The 23,606-nt window shown below is 42.4% G+C and overlaps 1 protein-coding gene and 1 pseudogene across 2 annotated transcripts in view; both read right to left on the bottom strand.

Moving 5' to 3' along the window:
* LOC146991395 (multidrug and toxin extrusion protein 1-like) overlaps positions 1-4,969 on the bottom strand; it is a 31,383-nt gene extending 26,414 nt beyond the window's left edge. Inside the window, exons 1-5 of the mRNA XM_085767469.1 lie at positions 4,700-4,969; positions 3,124-3,225; positions 2,930-2,998; positions 2,570-2,718; positions 659-701 (exon numbers count right to left, since the gene is read on the bottom strand). Of these exons, the coding sequence (XP_085623595.1) occupies positions 659-701; positions 2,570-2,718; positions 2,930-2,998; positions 3,124-3,225; positions 4,700-4,879 (543 nt within the window). The 5' untranslated portion in view covers positions 4,880-4,969. The remainder of the gene's footprint in view (positions 1-658; positions 702-2,569; positions 2,719-2,929; positions 2,999-3,123; positions 3,226-4,699) is intronic.
* Positions 4,970-8,576: 3,607 nt separating this feature from the next.
* Positions 8,577-23,606, bottom strand: part of LOC146991394 (multidrug and toxin extrusion protein 1-like) — a 16,241-nt pseudogene continuing 1,211 nt past the window's right edge. Inside the window, exons 2-12 of the transcript XR_015034751.1 lie at positions 16,120-16,221; positions 15,955-16,023; positions 15,670-15,822; positions 13,638-13,680; positions 12,598-12,695; positions 11,588-11,769; positions 11,316-11,424; positions 10,230-10,305; positions 8,985-9,054; positions 8,759-8,891; positions 8,577-8,671 (exon numbers count right to left, since the gene is read on the bottom strand). The product of XR_015034751.1 is annotated as a multidrug and toxin extrusion protein 1-like (transcript). The remainder of the gene's footprint in view (positions 8,672-8,758; positions 8,892-8,984; positions 9,055-10,229; positions 10,306-11,315; positions 11,425-11,587; positions 11,770-12,597; positions 12,696-13,637; positions 13,681-15,669; positions 15,823-15,954; positions 16,024-16,119; positions 16,222-23,606) is intronic.

The following is a 23,606-nucleotide window of genomic DNA, read 5'->3' as shown; positions in this document are numbered from 1 at the left end:
GCTCAGTTTCCATCACCTGTGCACAGTGGCCCTCCTGTGGGCTATGAAGGGATTGCAGCAAATCAACCAATACATCATTTGCAAAACATCTTAGGTGAAAAGGGTTAAATATAAATGTTTTTAAATGCTTTAAGGCAAAGTTGTCATTAACCTCTTTTAGGTGATTTTCATATCATATCATCACTGAAAATATTTGACCTTCATTTAATCACAAAGTTGAATTTAAAGAGAATGCATAAAAATGACAAAAGCCTGTCATGAATAGTTACACACTTTCTTTTGAAAAGCCCCCATCAGTCCTACATTGTGACATAGAAAAGGTGAATAAACACAACACTAACTAAACCCAGCCAGTGTGCTGTTTACCTGCAAAGTTACGTATTCACATTGGTTCTCATCAGCCAACAAAAACACCACCACAACGTCTGAGAAAGGCTCAAATCAGTTGATTAAATCAGGGGCTGATTTATCTGTTCACCCTGAGGGAAAACTGGTTCTTTCATTTAATTGAAATATATACCATGGTTTAGAGAGATTTCTGTCTGGAAGAGAGTGGTGGAGTGACTGAGATAGTGACATTGGCAGCTACACATGCTGCCAACATTCATAAAAAACAAAACCCTGTTGGAGATTTGTATCATCAATGAACCAGACTCACCGGCAGAGCAGGCATGACGATCTTCACGTACAGCTGGGAGAGTCTTGATGCAGAAAGACAAACAGAACAAATAATGTTCACATGTAATATTGTGACATGGGGCCATACGGTTGTTGATAAAATGGACATAAATGACATTATGAGTCATTAGCTTTCTTCATTTCATTTCATTTATTGTTTATTTGATGAGCACAATGCACATTAATGAACAATTAGTGATGTGCACATCACGTCATGTAAATATACTGATTTAGCTAGGAGCTCATTTCCATCCGTAGTCCTCACATTTAAAGACAGACAGACATACCGTACAAGGTCTAGTGAAGGTCTTTATCAAAGTACGCACCAACTTTGACCCAAAAGTGAAGACAGTTCACCCTGAACCTAAGAGCTGGACTCACCAACCGACCAGTACTGCTGTCATTAGAGGCAAGCTGCCTGTGTGGAGAACAACTGAGCCTTAATCAGAGCATGAATCCAACTAAATGAAACGTAAGTCTCTTTGGATAAAAGCATCTCCCAAAAGTATAAATATATGAAAAGTAAAACAATCAAGATTGGTTTTTTACTGTAGTTTAATTTGCTCCTAGCTGATAATCTGTACTTATAATACAGTTCATGTTTCCTCATCTTAAGTTTTCTTTATCCTGCTTCTTTCCAGGCATTGAAAATGTCCATGCATGGAACAAATAATAATAATGAAATATATAGACAAAGTTAAGTAGAAATGAACAACAGTAATTGGCCTCACTTATGGTGACAATTCAAATTTGATCAGTAATACTAACTGTCTGTAATTTATCCCATTATATAGGGTGAAATAGTTAATCATGTTCAAATGTTCACACAACCAGGATTGATGGATAAACAATTCAGCACTACTGCTCATGTAAATCTCTCTGTCCGTCACTACTGTTTTGGTTGAATTCACTGCTCTAAGAAAAAGCAGCTGTTCACCATCTGCCCAGTAGCTTGAAGAAGACTGAATGTTACTGTACTAAGTACAATCATGGAATTTTATGATCTATTGATCTATTAATCGCCATACAATTAACTGACATTAATGATTTGTCTTTTTCGGATCATTTCATGCCACTAAATAGTATATGTCTGAACATAAATTAATAACACATATACACCTTATGAAGAAGAAGAGCCATTTATTGGCATCAAATATTGGAACATATAAATAAAAACTGCATTTCTGTTTGCATTTAGAGTTTGCAACTGAATCCATGATGTTAATGTAAATACATGCTGATTGAAATGTGTTTATTGAATATTAGGAATTAAACTCCTCAAGATTAACTGTTTGTGGCTCCACTAATGTGCAAATAAACCATAGCAGAAGAAAGGGGTTAACGTGATGATGTCATTAACCCACCTGTTTTCCTCAGGTCAAGAAAGGGAGAAGAAGGAAGGATGAAGGTAAAGAAGGGAGGAAGGAAAGAAGGGAAAAGGATGGTGGAAAGAAGGACAGGAGAAAGGAAGGAAAGAAGGAAGGATGGAACAACGGGAGGAAGGAGGGGGGAAAGGAGAGAGGAAGAAGGACCATTCAAACCTCAAACGATCTTTACAATTATGCAAAATAATTGCTATAAGCTCAAATAATTGCGATCAGGCGATTATGTAATAATTGTGACAGCCATAAATATTACATTTACATTTATGAAGTGGCCAAGATGAAAGCTAATGCATGCTCCATAGCTGCCATTTGTGTAAATAAGCATCTATTTCCTGACAGGTATGTCATATGAAGAGTGATATGTCAGTGTCGTCTTCACAGATTGTTTTTGCTGAGCCCCGTATGCAAGTTAGATACATGTGAGTAAATTCATTATCGTAAATCTACAGGACTCATTCTATTCTTTTTTAAGCCTCTGTTGTTTTAGGGATTAAGCAATGACTGACCTGGCGACCTCTGGGCTCTGTTTGACAGCGAGCAGCAGAGGTTCAGTGTTGATGAGGACGGCCCAGCAGGGGAAACAGGCCAGCAGCAGAATCAGGATCCCTCTCTGGAGAATCACTCCCACACGCTTCAGATTACCGCTCCCATACGTCTGCGTGACACCGGCAGATAAATACTTGAATAAGACACCGAATCACAGCAATAACCAAGGGTATGACTGGTCAAAGAAAGCTAACATGATACAAAATCTCATTGTTGGGTTGTTTGTAAGGGGAGCCCAGGATTATCTGGGAACCCAGCAGCACTGGCTGTGTTGGTCTTGGTTAGATCAACAGTGAAGGAACCTCTGGAGAGGACACTACCTGAGAGATGAGGGTATCACAGGTTAACGACAAGCCAGTTCCAATAGATATACCAGTGACGTTGACCACCTGCACATGACAGCACAAAATTCAGGGAAACATTACACACACACACACACACACACACACACACACACACACTACTGGCAGGCTGGAACACTAGGATACACAGAAAAGACTCAAGCTCTTCTCACCGCTATTGATAATGATACTCCTGCAAGTTCGGTTTTTCCCAGGTGACCGCAGAACACCGTGCTGACGAAACTGATCATGAATATCATCAACTGGGAAATCACCTGGAACAAACACAAACACAATGACCTAAGTTTTGTTTTCTTGTTTATAAATATGTTAGATTCACTCATACAATAATGAACATGCACATGAGATGACATCAATTTTCATGAAATGGTAAAAGACTTAAAAGGGATAGTGCAACATTTTGGCAAATTTGTCTATTGCCTATTGTGAATGTGCAGGTCACAACTTGTCCTTGAGAGCTTTTTGGAGTTGTTGGATTGTATATATTTGATGAGGGACAGGGGACCTGTACCATTCACCTCCATTGTGTTCACTGAGCAGCTCACGTCTCTGCCCCGCAGATCTCAAAACAACATGCACCGATAGTTAAAGGGAATGAACCTACTGCTATGACTATAGGGATTATGGCAATAGGCGAATTTGCCAAAAATGTTGAACTATCCCTTTAAGAGTTGTTTTTTAACATTACAACATACTGCAATTAACTTACATGTCAGGGTTAGGGGTTAAATGTGTTAGTATGTTTGCCCTCCCTAATCTATAATGACAGTGAAGTGACAACTTGGAATTTTAGGAATTGACAGACTGGGATATTATTGGACGTGAATATTCAGTTACTTTGCTGTACCACTTGAAGTTTAGGTCTTATCTTTGAGATGTTTCTGCACCATGACTGAAGGCCACCTGCTGACTGGACATGATTTAGAAAGGTGCACCTGTGAGTCTGAGGTCTCACAGCTGACGGTTCATGTCAGAGCAGAGACTAATGTCATGAGACGAAGACACTCAAGAGACAGGGTTGTGTCCAGGCGCTAAGCTGGGGATGTTATACAACACTATGCTGTGTTTTTTCCTCCATGGCCGCCCAGCCAAACCTGAACAATAGGTCTCTGGTAGGAGAAGTGACCAAAAACCCCCCACTGTTACTTTGGCTGAGTTTCAAAGGCTCTGCATCGGAAAATGGAGAATTTAGAGAAGAACAACCATGTAACACTCCACCGCCCTGAGTCTCATGAAGGAGGGGTCCCACAGAGGAGACCCCTGGGTTACTACATAGTCTCAAGTCTTGGCGTTCCTATTTTAACCAGGGGCTTTGAATTCCTGTTGAGTGCCGCCTACAGAGGCAGAAACCTCAACCCTGTCACACTGGACCCAGGTCTGGTCCTGCCCAGACCTGTTTAGCTGTAACCCCGAGTACATAGGCCAGTTTGGTTGAGCAGGCGCCTCATACGTATGCAGATGTTACAGTCCTCGCTGCAACTGTCCCCTGTTCGAATCCTGAATCTACTGTAGTGGCCCTTTACTGCATGTCATTCCCCCTGTCTCTCACAACTACCATATCAATTAAAGGGAAAAAGACCAAAATATGTAGGCCTACTTAAAAACAAAGTAAAAAAAACAAAAAAAACAAAACACTAACAGGGTTGAGTAAAAACAACACACACACACACACACACACACACACACACACACACACACACACACAGCATAGAAACACAGAGTATTTACCACTGGTCCCGCTAGTTTGAAGAGTTGCAGCAGCTCCTGCCGGTACTCCGGCGGGATGCAGCGCCGCAGCCTCCCCGGGCAGGAGCCCTCGGCCTCCGCGGAGCCCTGAGCAGCAGCAGCGTTTAATTCCTCCTTCACTCCCTCGGTGTATTTAACGGGTGTTTTACCGGGACCGTCCATGACTGAGCTCTCTACAGACAGACCGGCCTCTCAGGACACACGAGCTTCATAACAGGCCCATCAGAGAGGAGGGGTTAAAGCACGTGCCGTGCAGTTGGACCGTGCCCACCTCGCGCGCCCCCTTCTCACACGTCACTCCCATTGGGTAGACCTGATGTTGCATTTAGGTGCACATGCTGGGGCTCAGTTCACCCGGCAACCGAGTAAAGTATTCAGACCTGTCAACCGAGTAAAGTATTCAGACCTGTCAGTGCCTAATCTTAAAAGTGTGGCAGTTTGTGTATGTGACACTGCACAGGATGAACATGAACAAGGATCTCTAAATAGCCGGCTAGTCTAACTGTTATGTGCAGCTTGTTCTGGAGCAAAACCAAGAAGAGAGATCCACATGGATACCATTGGAAGAGACCAACCTAACCTGTAGAAGTCAGTGGTGTGTGTGTTCGGTGAAGGAAAATGAAAGCCGGGGGGGGGGGGGGTCATCTTGGAGTCTCCCAGCTCTGACAGCTGCCGGTCAGGAAAATCAGATCGTACCTGAAACAGACCCATCCAACAGGTCATATGGCCTTAGGCCCAGGGCCATTACACTAACACATTAAGGTGTGTTTGCTGAAACTGATGATGGTGATTGTTAGGGCAAATATATTCTAAGAAAATTAGCCAAGATGAGTAAATTAGACCAGGTTTATCATGAAACACGGCTGTGCGTTCCAGACTTAAAGCTTCGCCTCTAGGTTAATCACTGTCAGACTGAAGCAGCTTTTTCCTCGTGTGCCGTTGTGTAAACATGGCAGGGTTAACGTGTAGGTTCTCAGTCACCCAGGTCATTGTAGTCTTTATGTCCTGAAGCCATCTAGACTTCTTTCAGAACGCCCGATTTTGAAGAGGAAAAAACAACACAACACTAGACAAGAGGTTAAAGGTAAAGGTACTTTATTTGTCACATATACAGCTAGTACAGTGAAATTCTTTCTCTGCATTTAACCCATCCCTGAGGAACAGTGGGCAGCCACGGTGCAGCGCCCGGGGACCAACTCCAGATTATGAGCCAGTGCCTTTGGTCAGGGGCACTGACTGGAGGATCAGTCTAGCTGGCATGTTTTTAGTGGTGGGGGAAACCGGAGCACCCGGAGGAAACCCATGCAGGCTGATGTAATAAAAGTGTATTGCATCAGTGCAGGACCTTTAAAGTAACAGATAATGTACAATAAAAAACAGATGAAAATAAAATATAGTTCTTCTTGGTTTTTTGACTGTCTCTTTGGCTCTCCAACATCTTTCACTGTGACAGAAAGTGGAAACTTGAGGGGGCTGCTGAGAGCTGGAGAAACACAGACCAACAGTCCACAGAGTCCAAGCGCCTTCCAGAGCTGTGGAGCGGAGACTCCCAAGGAGTTTCACACCGACAGGACTCTGAGCCGGTTCTGGTACCCAGCCGGCGTGTTTAGACCGAAAAAATAACAGGTTTGGAACATCGAAAGTCGGTTCTTAAGGGAACCAAGAAATAGTTGGTTCTTCCCCCTGAACCGTGACATCATCAGTGGGCGTGTCTTATCCTAGGCTGTGAAGAGGAGCAGGCAGGAGGAGAAGGCAGCGACTGAAAACCTGGAGAGAAATAATCTGCAGTGGTCTGCTGAAGAAACTACATGTTTGGTGGCGATTTGGGCATCTACAAATTAAAAAAAAAAAAAGAAGCTGGAAAGCAGTAAAAGATAAAATAAGTTGTATGAATTTCCCTTTGGGACTTAATAAAGTAGAGTAATTCTCATCTATGGCCAAGGCTCGGTTCACTCAAACACCACAACAAATAATAAATTAATTAATAATAAACTTTAAAAAAACTGAAGAAGGATTACAGAGACGGCAAAAAAGCGAAACATTTGAGTAATGCAGAGTAACGTACGCCATTTTTGGTTGTACTTAAACTGGTGTGAACGCGGGCTGCTTCACCAGGAAGCACCAAGGTAGAACGGAACAGACTCCACGGTCTGTCTGAAAGCACCCCAGTGGTATCGTCCCAGACCGCACTTCAATCATCAATCATGACACTTCTGAGCTCCCAGGATAGGAGTCACTTGAACAGTTTCACCAGCAAGATGCTGCTTACAATCCCAGTGATGAGGATAACGACCATGATGAGCAGTGTCAGGCCTCTCCGTACAACCAGCTGTTTTACTGAGAGAACGTCTCCCACCGTGGTGCATTCACTGTGTCCTGGAAGGAGCAGCTCCAGGTCCGTGTCACCCTCCTCACTCATAGAGCTGGCCAGGGTCCGACTCTGATCTGAGTCTTCTTTAGTGATCTGGACTCCTGCTGACAATGGCCTGTTTGGGGACAGTAAGGACAGTAAGCTGCTAATAGTGTGTTTCAGCTCATAACTCACCTTAAAGGACAATTCCGGGCAAATTCAACCTTGGGCTATAGTTTCCTAATATTTTATGTCTAAAAGAAGGATTCTGAAGATTTTCGTTTTAATTGCTCCTGTTATGCAGTAGTTCTTTCTGTCTGTCCCCGCATCGCCACGGCAGCGTATAATGGGAGCAGACCAATCTTCACTATTTAGGCTGTTTACATTCCTCAAAGCCACACATTTTTTCCACAGACAGTATCAGATGGCTATTCAAACATATAGGGTTTGTGTTTGTAAACAGAGCTGTAATAGAAAGTCTTGTGGGCAATTAAAACGAAAATCTTCTGAATCCTTCTTTTAGACCAAAAATGTAAGGAAACTATAGCCCCAGGTTGAATTTGCCCGGAATTGTCCTTTAAGACAAAGAAAAACATTGCACGGTGGCATCCTGGCTTAAATGACTACAGTGTCTACTTAGATCCATACATCCATGGACAATATGTATACATTAAAAGCACATTAGAGTGTCCAACAAACCAGTGAAACCAATCAATACACATACAGACAGCTATGTGCATACAGACAGGCTAACTGCCTAACATTATATCAACCTGTTTTTATGATCTTAATAAAACCATTAATTATTCTTGAAGACTCCAAGACTTGTAGTGCATGGTTCTACTGAACAATGAGTACCATTAAGGCCATTATCAATATGGGAATACGGCACTACCAATCAGGTATTCAGTGCAAACTGGATGTGAGAGCCGAGGTGACATTAATACGGTGGCCCTCAGGGGCAAAGCACAACGACATTTCGGAAAACACAACAACATTTCCTGGCAATGCTTGTCTAAGTCATCAATAATCACATTAATTCCCGTGCCCACATGTTTAGCCCATGATTGACTCATGGGGCTGACCTAGACTACCATGGCCAGATGAGGTCACTGTCACAGGAGTTACAGTGTTTCATTTTCTTGGTGTCCGCGTGTCTGTTTTTCATATACAGTAACATTCATTTATATGCGGACTGAAGACAAGTGAAGGAGAGCGAAAAGTGTGAAAAGTGTGAGCATGAGCAGGCCAGAGAAACATCAGTTTCATCAGTGAACCGGTGTGAATTGATTTGAATTGATTAGAAATCAAAAGAGGTTGAACCCCCAAATTCTTGAGGAGCTGCAAGTTGGCAGGTCATTCACATTTCAACATGGCAACAATCCTAATTTATTTCTAAATGTTCTTCAGAGCTGTCACATTTTTGTTTGTTCATTTTAATTTCAGCCAGAACAAGTATTTCAAAGATATATGATGATTTTCTGTGGTTACTGTAACTACTGTACCCACCTCTTCAGTCGTCTTTTTCCAGTCAAGATTGTACAGGAACGTGATGAAAACTGACGCCTGCAGTGACGTACAGATGATAAGTCCTATCCACAGTCCTACACAAAAATCAGAGAAGAGTTGAACTCGCTGTCCTGAATGTTAGTGGGAAGTGACAAGATGTGGAAGTGGAAGTTTAGTCTTACCCACAATCCCCTTCTTCCCTGCAAACATCAGGGACACACCAATGGGGAGGCCAATTAAGTAGAGTCCTACCAGGTTGCACAGGGCACCAAACAGCTGCTTTCCTGCTCCTCGGAGAACTCCTGCAGCCACACCCTGTGGATATTTGATCAAACCACATTCAAACTCTATGTGCTAATGTGTCTAAATTGAAATTGCATGAAAAATTAACTGTGTATTGTTACTCACTGCAGTGGCGTCACAAACATGCATGAAGCCGAATAAGAGCATGACATCGGCAACCCTCTTAATAATGTCCCTGCAAAAAGATGCAGATGTAGATTTTTGTAAAATATACACAGATTAAAGGTATCATTAAAGGAATAGTTCACCAAAAAATGAAATTCACTCTCATGTTGATGAATACTCCGGAGTAGTTTTTTATTCCTCAAAGTGCATCTGGAGACCCGGGAGGCCGCTTCGTAGTCCAACGAAAACTTTATATGAGAGTCAATAGCGCCTGACACAATAACGTCCATAAAACTACACAAAAACCATTTAATATTCCTGCACACTGCTCTTCCACTGCAATCCAAGTGTCCTGAAGGGATATAGTCCAGAGTTTACTTGAAACTACGTCATTTAGGACATTTTTACAGCCTAAACAGTCCTGTATTTAATTTGCCTGGTGCGCGCTCTCACGCTCTCGCGTTCACCCGACGCACATGGACGTGACCAGACTTGCCTCAATGGCGTCATTTCGGGTAAACTCTGGACTATATCCCTTCAGGAAAATTGGATTGCAGTGGACGAGTAGTAAGGAGGACGATTACAAGGTTTTTGTGTAGTTTTATGGACCTTTTTGTGTCGGGCGTTATTGACTCTCATATAAAGTTTTCGTTGGACTACGAACCGGCCTCCTGGGTCTCCAGATGCACTTTGAGGAATAAAAAACTACTCCGGAGTATTCATCAGCATGAGGGTGAGTCACTAATGACTGAATTTCATTTCAATTTTTCATTTTTTGGTGAACTATTCCTTTAAAAGATGGAGATGATGGCTTCAACCTTTTTTTAGAGCAATAAATATGATTCACATCCAAATAATGAATGACATTAACAAAACAGCTTCTCTCTGCTCAGCAGGGCTTCCACATAGATTTAGAAAACATGTGTATGTATTCAATTAAATAATTTAAGAGAACAGATCTATTTGGCTATTATGTGCTACTGGATAAGCACCTGGATCACAGTGTTAAATTCTGCTTTACCAATGAAGAACTGAAAGACCTGTTAAACATAACTGGGGCTAATAAAACAATGACAGAGCAGTGAGTGTGACTCGGCATGAAGATGATGAACACGAGTTAATGTCCAACAGTGCGTACGGCATTATGAAACCAAGCCTGCTGCGGCACACGGACACTAACAAGGCACACAGATACACGTGCATGCAAAATAACTTGTGAAGGTTACTGTGGCGGAGTTTACTCACAGCTCTGAGGTGAAAATGTATCCAATTACATTTCTGGCGATGCTCATACCAGCTCCCACAAAGCACGCAATGATAACTGTGGTGGACAGGAGAGATGAAAAGAAAGAGAAAAATGTATTAATAGAGACAAATGATACAACTTTTTAGAGCTGTGCACCGATGTTAACCAGTCCGGTTACTTTTCTGCACCGTTCCACCCAAGATTAGACTCGTCAGTTCGTTAGGATTTTTCGGTTCCTAACGATTCCTTATTTCAATTCCAAAATAGTGAACAATAAGAGGCCAAATGTTCATTTAACAAAAGTCACATTATTACTTCAAACATTAGTTACTTTAAGCATTGGAGCTCCTCTGTTTTATTTAGACCAAGGTGGCAAAGGCCTGTATGGAGGAAGGGGGGCGAAGGAATTCATTTTGAATTACTAAAACTCTACTTTCTGTTGAACCTCTCTTTTTGTCTGATTCCTTCAAACTCCCCACACAGTGTCACATAGATACTAATAGGGAAAACCCATGAAGATGTTACAATGTGCATGTGAACCAACAACCTCAAAACAGGGGAGGGAAAAAAGAAAAAGAGGAAGAGCTTTAAACTGAAGCTCTGTAACTTCATTTTTGTCAACAACAAACCCCACCTGTTTGAGATTGCCTTTTCCCTTTGACTGATTCAATTGCACTGTCCAACTTTAACCTGTTTTTAATCTTGTGTACTTGTGGTTTTTATTGTTTATTTTGCACTTTCTTTTATTCAATGTACATAAGGTGTCCTAAAGTGACAGAAAGGCACCTATGAAATAAAATGTATTATTATAAGGAAGGAATCTATAATTTCAACATTTATTAATAGTATTTGGGATGGATATGTATTTTTTCATCACACATAATTACATACATAAACTTAAGAATTGCGTGGGCTACACATATATGTCAATATATGATATTGTTCTAATGTTCAATACATTTAATTCATACTTCACCTACGAATGATAACTGTTTTAAGTAAAAGCATTTAATATACTGTCATTCTTGACTTTCTCTGTGAGTAAAATTATATAAGCTACGTGTGCTGTGTACATCGGCTCTTACATGCACAGAGGATGGAGACTTTGCAAGATAGCTTAGCCTGTTTCGTGTTTCTTGCACCAAGAGCATTCCCAACCCGCACACTGGCAGCAGTGGAGAATCCTAGTGGGAACTGAGATAGGAAGTAAAACAGTAAAAACATTATTGAAGGTGACATTTACTTCAAAACGTTCAAAAACAGACAAAATAAACTATATTTGTTTAAAAGTTTTAAGATAAGTTAAAGCATATTTAAAGGTGGACAAGGAAATGTGAAGAGACATTAGAGATATTACCATAAATGCTGTAATGCATAGCTGGTACGTTATGGTCTGAGCGCCCAGCTCAACCTCACTTATGACTCCAGCCAGGAATCCTCCTATTTCAAATATCCACCATGATAAACAAATCATGAGCATACTTGGGATGGCCAGCTTGACAAATAGACCTCACTCCTGTAGACAGTCCAGTGACCAACCTGTGGGTCAAGGATTGGTAGTCAAAGAGTGCAACTACATTTATCAACACTGGAACCGTTATAAAGGATAATGCATTATGCTGCAATGATGAAACAGGAGGAAAGAAATGGAAAGAATAAGGACCAATCACAATTCTACCACTTTACCCTTGTTTTAGCCCTTTCCCCTTCATTTAGCACATTCACGTCAAGGGGGAGGGGTATCCCAATTCTACTACCGGTCAAGGGCTAGGGCCAAGGGCAAGGGCCACATAGCCCATGAATTGAAGATTATCCAGTAGCTCACTTGTTGAAATGAAGGGATGTGACAGATTTCCCATCATACACCTCGCTCACCAGCAAGATGACTCCAAAGAGTTGCACAAATGTAAGTATTTTTGGATTAATTACTGATTTTTACTCTTTTTTTCCCATTTATTCAGTCCTTAGCAACTATACATACAATATTTATCCAGGTTTTTAATTGTTCGTTTTTTTTTTTCCTTTTCTCAAAATCATTAATAGTTTCTGAATAGCACAACATTACTTCTACTAGTAACATAACAGCTTCATTAAAAAAAAAGGGATGACCACCGCATCTCAATTCTTACAGTATCAACCAGTAAACTGGTGATATTCTGTATTTACATGGAAGAACAAGGCAGAAATGAGGCAAAAAAGGGAAGTAGTAAAGGATCTGTAACCTGCAACCAACAAACAAAGCAAGGCTATAGCAGACTAACGTCAAAAAGATACATTAACGGAAAATAATATCAGTGCAGTCAAGGCTGAAATGAACTCAGCAAACTCCTGTTCCTGGGTTCAGCTAAGAGTGAGAAGACAACTGACCTCCCCATGTGGCCTTGTGCAGACCCCTCCAACGGATGTAAACATATAACAACACAGCCAGCAGGTACTGTGAGATGACGTTGGCTGCTGCAGACCCACTGCAGTAGTGTGACAGGAAACAAACAAAAACAGGAAAAAAAGGACAAGTGGAATCAAACATTTGATATTCACATTTTGCTGACAGCTGCTTATACTATAGATTATTCTTCATGTTAATTTTGTAATTCCAATATCTCAATAAATCTCAATACAGTAATTGATTAATAATGGATTGAATAATGGAAATACCTCTACATTGTAACCTTGCTCATCAATCCCATAGAACTGCCAACACTAACTTAAAGCAGATATCAGTGGAATGTTTTTGTTAATATAAGTCCTAAATAGTCCTATTTTCCGTCAGCAATCACTTACATGAAGTATTTCAGCCTAAACACGAGTCTCTCCGTCACTCTGCTCTGCTGTAACCCGAGGAGAAAATTTTCCTTGTGGGATACAAGTGTTATCCAATGAGGGGAGAGAGAACGGCATGAAGGGCTGTGTGTGCAGCCAAGGGATGCGCGTGAATGTGGTGACGTAGCACGAGGACCAATTGATGCCTGACAAGGGCGGGGGCTGCTAACTCATGGTGCGTTCAAGGAAACTCGTACTTTGTGTTTTTCCTTCCTGTGAAGTCATACCAGTTCGATCTGGTACGAGTTCACGGGTCGGAAGTTACGAGTGGCCGTTATAGGGAACTTTCACAGACAACAGGACGGTAAAAACACGAGCTACGGGTTACCTGGAACGCTACCAAGTCGTAGTTGTGACTTGAAGCTGTAACTTACGGTTTCAAAAGCCTGCCTTGAACACAGCATTAGCCGAAACGGCCGTGCCGATGATATCTGCTTTAATGATACAATAACATAAACCAGGTGAATTTTTTTGTCTGCACAGTGTTTTATGTTGTTGTTGCTAAATCAGGAATTACCAAAACAGTTCAGATAGGATCTGCAAGTTAGGATGGCGCAAACACTCACGCGACTCAGGCTCAAACTCACCGGCAGAGCAGGCATCAAGATTTTCACATACAACTGAGAAACACTGAAAGGAAAAAAAGAGAAATATACATGTGAAAATGTGTGAAACTGAATAATGCAATTAGATATGACTGATATGTGACATGTGAAAATGTCAACAACCTTCAGACTGGGTTTCACTTCACACAGCAAACTCAGGCTCAATAACTCAACACTGGGTCGGTGGTGCTGATCCTGCAAGGTTGGTTTTGGGCCAAGAGACACTAGGTGGAAGACAGAGAGCCTCCATTCTCCCTGTGACAAGTCATTTAAAGGGGTTGTTCAACATTTGGGCAAATTGCATAGACTGTAAAAAGAATGGACGTAGCGTCCGTGACGTCACCCATTGGTTTTGGGGAGTCGTTTTTGTGACTCAAATATGGTGGCCTGAACAGCGCCATGTTGGATTGGCCGGCCGAGAACCCGCCCACTGGCCTCGAAGCAGCTGTCCACGGAGCTGCTCGGACCTGTCACTCAACGTTTCCGCGCCCTAATTGGCCAGATTGTTAACCTAATAACAGTAAAACGGTAGAGTTAAAAAAAAATTCACCCCCCTCAGAGTGTGTGCGGGGGTAGAAACTATCAATTGAGACGAAAAAACGTTTTGACACCAGGCTTTTAACATGTTTATTGAGGATGTAAAGTCGGCGATTTTAACATGGGGGTCTATGGAGAATGCTCCCTTCTGACACCAGCCCCCAGAGGAATCCGAGGGGATTGCAGTTTTTTGAACGCGGAAGTGAGCTTCACTTCTCAGAACGACAACTGCCCCCTTGGCAAATTGGCCCATTGCCATAATCCCTATTTTAGTTGTAGGTTTGTTACCTTTAATTGTCGGTGCAAGCTATTGTTAGAACGGCGGAGCAGAGCGGCGAGCTGCTCAGAGCTGCTCAGAGCTACGCTATGGAGGCTCATGGGATTTCTTGGTTTCCCTCATCAAACTCATCAAATACACAATCCAACAACTCCAAAACACTCTGGTGGACAAGTTGTGACCTGCACATTCACCACGCTATGAGAAAATAACGGACGTTATAAGACAAAGTTGTTTTCAGGGTAAATTCATACAAAACTGCTGATGCGCATTCCCATCGAGGGCAGTTTTTCAGAAAGCAGTCTCTGCATTTGCCTCGAAAACAACTCTGTCTGGTAACGTTCCGTTATTATCTCATAGCGTGGTGAATGTGCAGGTCACAACTTGTCCACCAGAGCGTTTTGGAGTTGTTGGATTGTGTATTTGGTGAGTGAACTATAGGGATTATGGCAATGGGCCAATTTGCCAAAATGTTGAACTATCCCTTTAAAGTGATCAGTGGTGTGGTGCATTTGAGTTGTTCAGTTTTTGTTTAGAATGTTTATGGCTGTGGGAATGAATGAGTTTTTGTAAATGTTTTTCTTGCAGGGATCTTCTGTGATGGTCTTAGCTCTTTGTGTATGGAGTTCTGATAGTGGGGTTTGAGTTTTGCCTGTTATTTTACTTGATCCAGGAGAGCTTGGATTTTTGTTTAGTTTTTTTCTGAGATGAAAGTGAACCAGGATGTGATGTTGAAGGTCAGGACAGATTCAGTCAGTGACTGAATACTGTTGTTACAATGTCCTGCCCGACCTCATATTGTGCTGTTGTGTTTCCTTTCTCCATGTGTCAGTTTAAGGCCTCACTTTGCTGCCCTCTAATGGCCACTCGCAGCATGATAATGCACCGTGTCCGCTCAAACAACATTCATAGTACAGACTCTACCTTGTACTGCACTCAAATTCAGATTCAGAATACTTTATTTATCCCCAGAGGCCAATTCAGTTTTCCTAACACATGACATCACATTCACACAGTTACTCAGGGCATATTTTGCAGAGCTCTTTGTGTGGCACACAGGGGTCAAGTGCATAATATGATATATAATCATATACTACTCAAATAAAGTGCAACAGTCAAAGTAATCAATTAAAATAAGTGGAATACAAAATTAAAAAATAAATAAATAAAATAAGATTAGGAGGTTCTCTCAGAACTGACCTGGCGACCTCTGGGCTCTGTTTGACAGCGAGCAGCAGAGGTTCAGTGTTGATGAGGACGGCCCAGCAGGGGAAACAGGCCAGCAGCAGAATCAGGATCCCTCTCTGGAGAATCACTCCCACCCACACGCTTCAGGTTACCGCTCCCATACGTCTGCGTGACACCGGTAGATGGATGAAGAAGTTGAATAAGAAAATACAGCACAACCGCGCAGGCATGGGAATGACTGGGTCAAGACAACAAACGTGATACACAAGCTCAGAGCTGAGCTGTTGTTGACACTACCTGAGATAAGAGCGTATCACAAGTCGATGACAAACCAGTGCCAATGGATATACCAGAAATATTAACCACCTGTAGTTGGAAAAGAACATGATTACCAATCAATTTGAATTCAAAATCAAGGGCAGGCTAACAGAGGGCAAAAAAACTGAGAAAAAGTCTCCTCACCACAGCTGCTAATGACACTCCTGCTAGTTCTGTTTTTCCCAGGTGACCACAGAACACCATACTGATGGTGCTGACCATTAAGCCCAGCGACTGGGAAATGACCTGGAGAACAAAAACAAAACACAACAATCAAAAAACATATTGGTATTGACCCAGTAAAGTTAAAGAATCTCCCCAATCGACCCTTTGTAAAGCCTTTAAAGTAAAACAAATAAATACTGTAGGCTATTTGAAATCTCAAATATCTCTCACTGCATTCAGCAGTGATGTATATTGGAGAACATGTTATAGCCTAAGGAATTATTCCTAATTACATGTTGTGCTCATTGATTCATAAGGAATATAAACGTGCTCAAATACCTTTAGTAGGCTATTATCTATTTAATTCACTGGAATAATCAGAAAAAGGACCACCTCATGTAAAGCTCCAATACATGTAGGCTATTATTAGTAGGAAACAAACAATCTGATGTTGTGTGACACACAAAAAAGTTATTTGCTTTAGTTTAATAGCTTTCTTATGCTAGATTTGTGAACACTCTTTTTACGGGCAGTTGACAAACCCACTATCAACTGTGCTGGAGGTAGTCAGGGGGCCAAAACTGATATTGTAACTTATGCAGACACCTCAGGGTTCAAGCTGACAACCTATCCAGTGTCAATAATTGACCCCTCAACATGTATTCTAGCCAGGTTGTCAGCTTAGGAAATGATTCTTTTGTTCATTTCATCACTGTTTTCTAAAGGTGGTAAAATCGGATTTTTTCCCCCCCAAAGTGCTTCCTTATTCTTTGAACCTCCTCTTGTAATTTTGAGAAAATTTGCAATATAATACAATTCATATGCAAACATGATCTTTAGAAAACAATAATCAATATACCAAAGGAGTATTGCACTGTAGGGGGCGCTATTTGTCAGCACAGCTGTCGAATGAGGCAACAGTGAAGATGATCACAGCAGGTGTCAACAGTCTCAACAGGGTAATGTATTTCAGATAATTTGTCTAATTGTCTACAAACAAAACCATCTACTGCTACTGTAATGGAGGGTCCCGTGTGCACTCACTCACCCATAAAAAGGACATGCAAACCTGACTGCTAAATGGTCATTGACCTCTTGGCATAACGGTTTGCATCATCGCCCGCCGTGCGGGAGACAAGGGTTTGAACCCTACCTGGGGAAGTCCGTACCGAAACACAACGCAGAGGGCAAATTAACATCGGCAACACTACTTCTATCACCAAATGTTGTCAGAAAAAGGTATAGGCAACGCTTTTTCCCACTAACTAAACTTAAAAGCCAAGCTAATGTACTTTCATACAAATGTGAATGAGTGTGTACCGGGGATATATGTTGACAATTAATTTTATGCACAGCCTACTCTACAGTCTGCTAGTTAAGGTTAGGTCTGAAAGATTGATCATTATTATTAATGTAATGTAATTTAGATGGTGGTTATGGCCCTATAGAGGGTATGCACATGACGTCACGGTACTCGGAAGTCGCTGTGGAACGTCCACTGAGTGGCAAAAAGACGAGTGGCAGAGCCGCCAAAGTTCAAAAACGAGCAAGTAACGAAGCGATTTTCTCCGAGCCCACACAAGTCTGACATGTCTAGCTTTGCCAGCATGTAAAGCATGCATGACCTAACAGAGCTGCTAAAAATCTTGAGGATACGTCTCACTTTGACCGAGTTACATTCAAGAACCTGTTCTCAATGACGGAAAGTAAATTCACTGGAGCGGTCATTTTTTTCGATCGATCAGCTGTTACCGTTTCAGGTGTCGTAGTTCTGATGTTTAGACAGTTAAATTAGTCCTCTAACGAAGTGGAGAATCTAGTTTCTAAACTCACCGGGAGCACCAGACTTAAATGACATGGCGATAACAGACCAGAAAGGCCGTCGATATGAGCTGCATATAACGTTATCGTCTTTTTTATTTATTTATTTATTTTTTAATTGAGCAATATCGTCGGGTGTGTGTGCGTGCGTGCGTGTGTATGTGTGTGTGTGTGTGTGTGTGTGTGTGTGTGTGTGTGTGTGTGTGTGTGCGTGCGTGCGTGCGTGCGTACGTGTGTGTGTGTGTGTGTGTGTGTGCGTGCGTGCGTGCGTGCGTGCGTGAGAGAGAGAGAGACTGTGTGTGTATGTGTGAGATAACCAGGTGAAGATTTTTTTTTTTTTTTTGGACTAGACCCTTACTTAATGCAGTGTGTAGGCCTAGTTAGTTGCTATACTTTTGTGAGATGGGATAACCCTAACTTTTAGCTGTGTTAACCATTTAATGGGTATAATTTATTTATTAGCCCACCCAACTAATTTGACCACCAGCCGCCACTGCACATGAACCCATGAATTCAGCGCCTGCTGCCCCCCACCCCCGGTCGGTCTGCCACTGAAAGCCCCACTAAGATTCAGAGAAGAACAGTACAGAAGCACAGAATGGGTCTCATTCATGAAACGTGAGCAGCACGGATTTGTGTGTAAACCCTGAGCAGCGCAAATTTACGTGGATTTCCGCATTCATCAATCTTTTAGTAGTGCTGATTTTTTCGTAGCTACTCACAAAATCTACACCTGCTCCGGACTGTGTGTAGCGCTTGTGTAAATGTAGGAATGCAAATAAATACTGCTTGTCACTGTTGAAAATTACAATTTTAATCCATATTACTCTCTCTCATGTTCAAAATACGCCGACGCCTTTGAAACACGTAATTTGAACATGACAAACAATTAGAAATATTTGGAGAGAGAGACGTTTAAGGGATCGGACACGCACAAACACGTCAAGGCTCTATCTAATGATGATGATAATCTGATATAAAACCGGAAAAAACTTTTTTGTGTTGCTACAGTACAGGCTCGGTGGACGCACACTTCACCCTGCGCAGCAGCGCAGTCGGCACCGGTTTGGATGGAGCTGTGACAGACGGCTGGTGCTTCTGTAACAATATAACCTGTTACCTGCCTATATAACTTCATGTGTTGATACAACCATGCTCCTCTACAGCTGAGGCTGTGAAGAACCTCCTCCTCCCGTCGCTGCTGTAGCTCTGTAGTTGTGTGTATTTTTTTTATTTTTATGTTTCATATCGAACTATTCTGGCTATACTTCTTAAACGGTTCTTTAATAAACCAATGATACTTAATTCACTAAATCTGTTACTTCCCTCCACGCCTTTGACCTGTCCCAGTCACACCACTACTAACAGAAGAGAATTAAATATTTTTTCTGGACTCCACTTCACCCAAAATGACTTCGATCCGTGATCTCTCTTTTTTCTCTCTCTCCCTCTTTCCTCGTTTGCGTCATGGCCGCAGGTGAACAGGATGCACCTACCTCCTAATATGGTGGTCAGGATCTGCTTATATGGCTATTCATGTATGGAGATCTATGCTAATTGCTGATCACCGGGGGCGTGTTGTTAGGTTACGATGGGTTGGCATCCATGAAGTTACACACGTGTTTACGATCAAAACTGAGTTTCCCGCACCGTTCATGAATCCGGAGTAGAGTTTTAGTAGAGTGAGCTTTTATGTGCAAATCTACACACAGATTTACTCACGTTTCATGAATGAGACCCAATGTGTTGCCGCCGATTTTACCGGTACCGGTGCCGCGTCGAGTCTCCCTGATCCTCTCCCCGACACAAAGCCGCTTCCAGGCACAGCTGCAGCCTGAGCAGGGTCGCTCTGCACACAGCACGACCAGTCTCCCTCCAGCTCTGGAGCTTTCCTCGGCGCTGCTAATGGCAGCGACGCTAGTACCTGCGGTCCCGTTGCCGCCGCCGTGCACCAGTTAGGCTACCGGTAATTACAGGGACGACGGCAACTGGCTCCACCATCATTACCAGTAGCTGGTGTACGGTGGCAGCAACGGGACTGCAGGAACTGAAAGCTCCAGAGCTGGAGGGAGACTGGTCACGCCGGGCGGTCCAGCACAGCTGTGTGTGTGTTGGGGAGAGAAGCAGGAAGACTCGGGTCTGGAGCTCAGCGGAGCCGCGGTGTGCTGTGTGCAGAGCGACCTCGCTCAGGCTGCAGCGGCGGTGCTCATACAGCGGAGGTCATGTTGAACAGATAGTCACAACTTCCACAATAAATCCAAAGATTGTGAATCCGACATTTTACTCCGCATTCAAACCTGGCGCTGTGTTTGGTTTCTGCTGGCAGGCTTGTTGCTCTGCTCTGCTGAAGGGTTACACGCTGTCATTCCGACATCACACCATTCCAACACCCCACCACTTAGACATACCATCATTCTGACATACCGTTATTCCGACATGCAAACACCCCACCATTTCTACAAGGCTTTCCATATAAGGAAATGTGCATTACTCAACAGGTGACTCCCTTCTTTAAAGGGACAACGAGGAGTTTGTATTATAAAAAAGTCTCATATTAACAACATGTTAAAATCCAGAGTCCCCCATATGGGGGACTTGAAGACATGCATAACAATAACAGAGCCCCCAGTGCACTGATTATGAAAGAATATGGTCATATTATATGTCAAATTAAACAGCAGAAGCTGGGCTACAACGTGTAAAAACCATGTTTATATGACCCAAACACAGCCCAAACACTACTCAAACAAACAACTAGACATCAAACTTCATAAAGCACCTCTGTGTGGACCCAGTCGCCACATTTCTGGCTCGTATACAACTGTACATTATGCAAAACACATCAGCGACCGCTCATCTGAACCTACACATCGGAGCGTCCCTGAACAACAGCGGCTAACACAGCAGCTAGCAGCAGCACGGCAGAGGGAGAAGACAACAACCAGCAAAGTCGAGCAAAAACAGACACTGCGTGGCCAAAACATGGTCGTACATTTGCTCTTACCTTTGCTGTTTTGCCGTGAAAAGGTTGTGTTATGGGTAAATCCACAATATTTCCAGTTGAACTCTGCCTAGTGTTTACATCTGAATCAGCCGGGCCGAAGCCAGACGGCTCTTCCCTACACGGAAGCCTGGTGCGCGCGCATACAACCCCACGTTGGCCTGCACGTGGATCTGCTGATCTGATTGGTTCATGGCTGTCACATGGCTGCCAGTGCGGCCAATCACATCGACGTGGGTCTAGCGTCATTCCTCTCTCTCTATTGGTTAAAATGAGCCGCCACTCACTCGAATCGACCACTGCGCTGCAGAGATAGAGGCTGAAAGCCAAACCCACCCAAACAAGCTGCTCTGAGCTGCACAGGGCGCAGTGAATACAGCATGTTAGTTATTTCCAATCGGTTCCAGTAGATTTATTTTCAGTTAGTTTATCCAAATTGTGTGAAAATAAAGATTAAACAATAGTTTATAGTAGCAGGTGGTTCCAAGCTGTGCCAAAAATGGACATTTTGGAAAGTTCGCCTGGATATTTTGTAGTAAAATCTCAATAATTTTGTCCTGCTTCAATTAATCAGAATCAACCACTGCAGAGACAATGTTCACATGTTGTACAATGATTTTATAGAGAGTTTGAGCTTCATCAGCATTATTCTAAAGGGCACTCATCAAAAATATGATTTTTTTTAGGCGAATATTAATTTTTATTAATTTTTTTCTGTGTGTCATCTTCATTTACTCTTTACCAGTAACAGATATACTGAAATTTACACATCTCAGCAATTCCTCATTTTTTTCCCTTTACTATGACACCAAAAGTATTCAAATATACCTTGTGGTTGCAGAGATATACTCATTTTATTATGGATATGCAATTTTCGAGAAAAGGCCTAAAAAATAGGCCTGATTTTAAAGTTAATGTGGATGAATCTACCCACTTGTTAATGGCTCCATTTTCGATAAATATATCGTTTGTCTAGATCGTTATTTTGTTATTATTATTAGTGCCGGAAATGCTGGGCGAGCCAACCAGCGTTTCCTACTTTTGGTTTCGTGGACGCTGGTAGGTCATGGGAATAACGCAGCCGAATCGCCGTTTATGGTCGGAACTACGACGGTATCTGATCGTCTTCGAACCTCTGACTTTCATTCTTGATGAATGAAAACATTCTTGGCAAGACGTCCGTCATGCGCCGGTCCAATAATTTCACCATGCGTGTGGAGGCTCATGGGAAATGTAGTGTGAAAACACTTCGTTTTCCAAAACTCCTCGTTGTCCCTTTGCTGATAGAGGAATACCCACATAGTTGTATGTAATTATGCAGTGGAGTGCAGATAGGGACTAGTCTGCCTGTCTAGCCTCTACCTGCTCTTTTTACTAAACTTAACCAACTCCTTTCATCATTGCCTAAGCCCAACCAGTGCAAAATGTTTTTTTGGGGAAAAAAAGGCTATTAAAGGAACTGTCGGAAAGAAAAAAATACCATCATTCCGACCATAAAAGGCAAGAAGTGTCGGAATGATGGGACATTTGATAGAAAATTAATGTTGCCATTTAGACAAAATAGAGGCCTATGTCGGACTGGTGGGATGTCGGAATGGCGGTTGCCCTGTAATTTTGTGATTATGTGATTATTAAACAATGTTTTTGTCAAAATCATCCCTAAGTTGCCTCAAATATATTATATCTCTTAGCCATACAAATATTACACAGTTATTACTACAAATCATTAGTAGTTACTAATGCTAGAGGAAGAGAGACAGCTGTTGACTTTTAAAAGAATTGGTAGTGAAATGTCAAATATTCTAGATTTCCGCCTGGACATCTAAGCACTAAAATTTGTGCAGTGTTGCACTGTCTCACACTATAAGCTTTAAACTTGGCATGACTTATTCCCCTACATTTGGGTACTGATTGATACAGGTTTGAGGCTGCTATCTTGTGTTTCCAAGTTGAAATTCACTTTAAAAACTGGCTCTCTTTAGGCGGAGATTGATTTTTACAAGTTCTAGCCCTATTTGCTCTTACACTGTTAAATACATTTTCATTTTGAGTGTAATCTTTCATTTGATATCAAGTTTATGTATGTGGTCCTTGTGGTTGTGTAGATATTTGACATTTATTGTGGGCAGGTCTATTAAGCAGGAAACCTGAAAATTTGCTTAAAATTGCTTCCAAAACTCACAAAAATATTTTTTCAGGTTGACAACCACCCTAGAATTTCACTTATAGGCCCCCTCTACCTAAAAAAAATGGTTGTCATCTTGTACCCCAACATGTCCGCAAAAGTCTTAACGGAAGCACTTTTCAGAATTGGCCCCCTGACTAAAGCCAGGGACACACCGAGCCGACCGTCGGGCGTCTGGCCTCGTCGGACGGCGTCGGCAGCTCGTCTGTTTGGTGTGTTCCTCTCCGTCGGGGAGCGTCGGGTCTTGTCGGATCTCGTCGGGGCCGATTGAACATGCTCAGTCGGGACTCGTCGGCCGTCGGGAGAGTAAACTCGTCGGGTACTCTGATTGGCTGTGTGCTAGCTATGGCGATTCTGATTGGCGGTGCCCTAAGCGAATCAGCGCGGTGTGTGGGAGGGACGGAAGTGACCACAGTAAACAAACGGTGTCCTAGCCTGTCCTACAGTAAAAATGGTATA

This window comes from Trachurus japonicus, chromosome 1 (assembly GCF_045865225.1).
Source record: "Trachurus japonicus isolate A0001 chromosome 1, Traja_1.0".
NCBI lineage: Eukaryota > Metazoa > Chordata > Actinopteri > Carangiformes > Carangidae > Trachurus > Trachurus japonicus.
Note: the sequence above shows the minus strand (reverse complement) of the source record. Positions and strands in the feature narration are given on the sequence as shown.